This window comes from Malaclemys terrapin, chromosome 12 (genome assembly GCF_027887155.1).
Source record: "Malaclemys terrapin pileata isolate rMalTer1 chromosome 12, rMalTer1.hap1, whole genome shotgun sequence".
Taxonomy (NCBI): domain Eukaryota; kingdom Metazoa; phylum Chordata; order Testudines; family Emydidae; genus Malaclemys; species Malaclemys terrapin.
The window spans coordinates 38,009,579-38,012,372 of record NC_071516.1 but is presented as its reverse complement, the minus strand read 5'-3'; the positions used below and the strand labels follow the sequence as shown (position 1 = coordinate 38,012,372).

General features: G+C 51.9%; 1 protein-coding gene across 1 annotated transcript; it reads left to right on the top strand.

Annotated features, from left to right (window-relative positions):
- Positions 1 to 236: 236 nt before the first annotated feature.
- LOC128845937 (ribonuclease-like) lies at positions 237 to 1,199 on the top strand. Its single transcript, XM_054045038.1, has 2 exons — positions 237 to 277; positions 759 to 1,199. The coding sequence occupies exon 2, from the start codon at positions 777 to 779 to the stop codon at positions 1,197 to 1,199; it is 423 nt and encodes a 140-aa protein (XP_053901013.1). The 5' UTR covers positions 237 to 277; positions 759 to 776.
- The last annotated feature ends 1,595 nt before the right edge of the window (positions 1,200 to 2,794 follow it).

Genomic DNA, 2,794 nt, shown 5'->3' with positions numbered 1-2,794 from the left:
GCACCTCTGCTCACTGGGTAGACACACCCTGAGATGTTGCTGTGGAGCCCAGTGTGTAGCTGCTGCTTGCTCCCCACAGTTGCACTGCCTGGTGAGCCACTGCTTTGAATTTCCTGATGTTGAGAAATCCTGTTGACCCAATTCTTTCCTAGATTTCGCCTCCCACTCCACCACCTCTGGTGGCCTCTATATAACATGCTCCAGGAAGGGAAGGAGGATCAGCTCATCAGAGGCCAGGATCCATTGTTCTGACAACAGCGAAGACACAAGGACTTGGGTAAGTTGCAGGAGATCCCACCAGCCAGGACAGAGGAGAGAACAGTGTCACTTGGGACTGGGGGGCCAGGATGGCTAGACTCTTCCCTCACCTCTGGGATGGGAGTGGGTGAGACCAGAAGACTAGCAGCCAGAACTCCTGGTTTCTATTCCCAGATCTGGGAAGAGACTGTGGAATAGTAGATTAGAGGAAATGGTGGCCCTAGTCTTAGCTGGGGTCCCAGCAATGGCTGGTATGGTGGAGTCCTGATATCAGCTGTAGCATCTAAGGGCTACTGTCATGCAGATAATGAGAAGCCTCCTGTTTTGAGATTCCTGGGGAAGGAGGGATTGATGGCAGGGGTCAGAAGGGAGCAACAGGAGGGGTAAGGGCTTTCAGGGCAAAATGGGGTGGGAGGGGTTTGGGCCCAGGAGGTTCCATGAAGGAGGCAGATCCCCACCCAGCGCTGTCTCCATCCATCTCCCCCCTCTCCCCACTGCAGGTCGATCCAGACATAGCCATGGCTCTGAAAATATCCTTCCCTGTGCTCCTGCTGTCCCTCATCCTGCTGGGGGCTTGGCTGGCTCTGGCCAGTGGGCAGCTGTGGAACGAGAAGAATGACAAATTCCTGCTGAAGCACTGGAATTACCCCAGGAGCGAGGACTCCAATGGCACCTACTGCGACACTATGATGCAGCACCGGGAGATGTACGGCCAGGAGGCCAACACCTTCATCCATGCACCCATAGGATCCATCAATGGCATCTGCAACCTGGGTGGGACGCCCGGGAAGCCAAATGAACGCCACAGCGTCGCTCCCTTCGACATCACCGTCTGCGCCTTTAACTCGACGAGCCGCACCTACGCCGGGACACGCTATGTCCGCAGAATTGTCCTCGCCTGCTGGAAAGGGCTCCCCATAGACTATGTGAGGCACATATAGGGCCCAGCGCTGGGCATGGAGTCAGGCAGGGGACCTGGCTGCTTCCTCTATCCCCTGTTCTGTCCCTTCCACACCAGCCACGGCACCCAGCTCTGAAGACTGGTCAGATTGTTTAGGCCTCACCGGCCTCTGCCCATTATAGAGCAGAGCCACCCCTTTACCACCCTGTACAGCCTTCTGCCACATAGCAGCCATCTAAACACCTGCCCCTTAATTAATTTAATTAATCCATCAATTTCACCCTTCTAGTATTCAGCTTGATACTGGATCATCCTCATATTCACAGCAAGTCAGTGTTATTTGTCATTGTTTGTTATTTTTGCACATTCCCCCCACTCCCTGCTTCCTGCAATTCTGTGTGCTCTCCAAACTCAATAAAACCTGATACCTACAAAGAAATCTCTGGCTTGTTGAGTTACGTTGGGGATAGCAAGGAGATGAGTCACTAAACGCTTAAGGAGTGTGCTGGGAATGTGTTGAGGTTTTACAGTGAGTTTCTGTGTGCTTTCAGTCTCAGTCTCTGCCTGGTGTTAGGGAAAGAATGCAGGAGTCCTGACTGCTACCTCTAGCCCTGCTCTAACCCATTAGACCCCCCTTTCCCGCAAGAGCTGAGAATAGAATTTAGGAGTCCTGAATTTTTATCTGTCTTGTTTTAACCTACTGGACCCCACTCCCCTCCCAGGAACATGGTTAGAACCCAAGAATCCTGATTCCCAGATGCCCTTGTGCTAACCTGCTAGACCCCACTCCCCTCCCCTAAAACAGACCTGACACAACAGATATTAACCTCCATGCTTCAGGGCAGGAACCATTCGCTAACTGAGTAAGGTCAGGAAGAAATTTTGCCTCTGAGCAAGTTTTACCCTCATTCCTCTTGTGGGGGAGAGAACTCCTTTCCCTGCAGGAACTGGGGCTAGCTAGGGTCAAAGACTGAGTTTGAGGGGCCCCCATTCTGTGCCCCCCCCAAAATCATTGTTGAGGGGTAGCTTAGAGAGTGCTCCAGGTGGCACAGTAGCTGAGCTGTTTAAAGTGGATATTGGAGGCTCACATTTCTTTGGGGCCTTGGGTTCCAAACCCATTGCTATCAATTCCCAAACCTATTAGCCACTTCCAGAACAGTGTGTGAAGGGATCAATGGGTGAACATAAAGATTGAGAGGAAGGTGCTGCGCATAAAGCAAGACTTTTTAATGCACCCCAAACCTGAACCCTGTTTCTAACTCAACTCTGTTCTGCCACCCCATCGACAGCCCAAAACTAGAATCCCTCCCAGGACTTTCTAACCCGCTGTGATACAGGCCTCCTTTGCCCACAACCCTCTGCTGCTTTGTCTTTAGACAATACTCTCGATGTGCTATATTGTTCTTCTGCAAAAGATTGCACACACCAGGGATTTAAACCCAGGACCTTACACACTGGCAGTAAAATTCACATCGCTGGACTGACAAGCCTGGCAGCACTAGCCCTGTAGTCTCATGCCACCCTAATGGATCACTCTGCAACCACACACCCTTGGCTCACTGCCATCCCCTGCCTCCTTGAAGGTTGTATCAGGTGTGTCTCTGGCCTCTTCATTAACCAGCACATTCCCTACGC

Excerpts from the sequence above, each read along its gene's own strand:
- LOC128845937 (XM_054045038.1), top strand. The coding sequence starts at position 777 with ATGGCTCTGAAAATATCCTTCCCTGTGCTCCTGCTGTCCCTCATCCTG.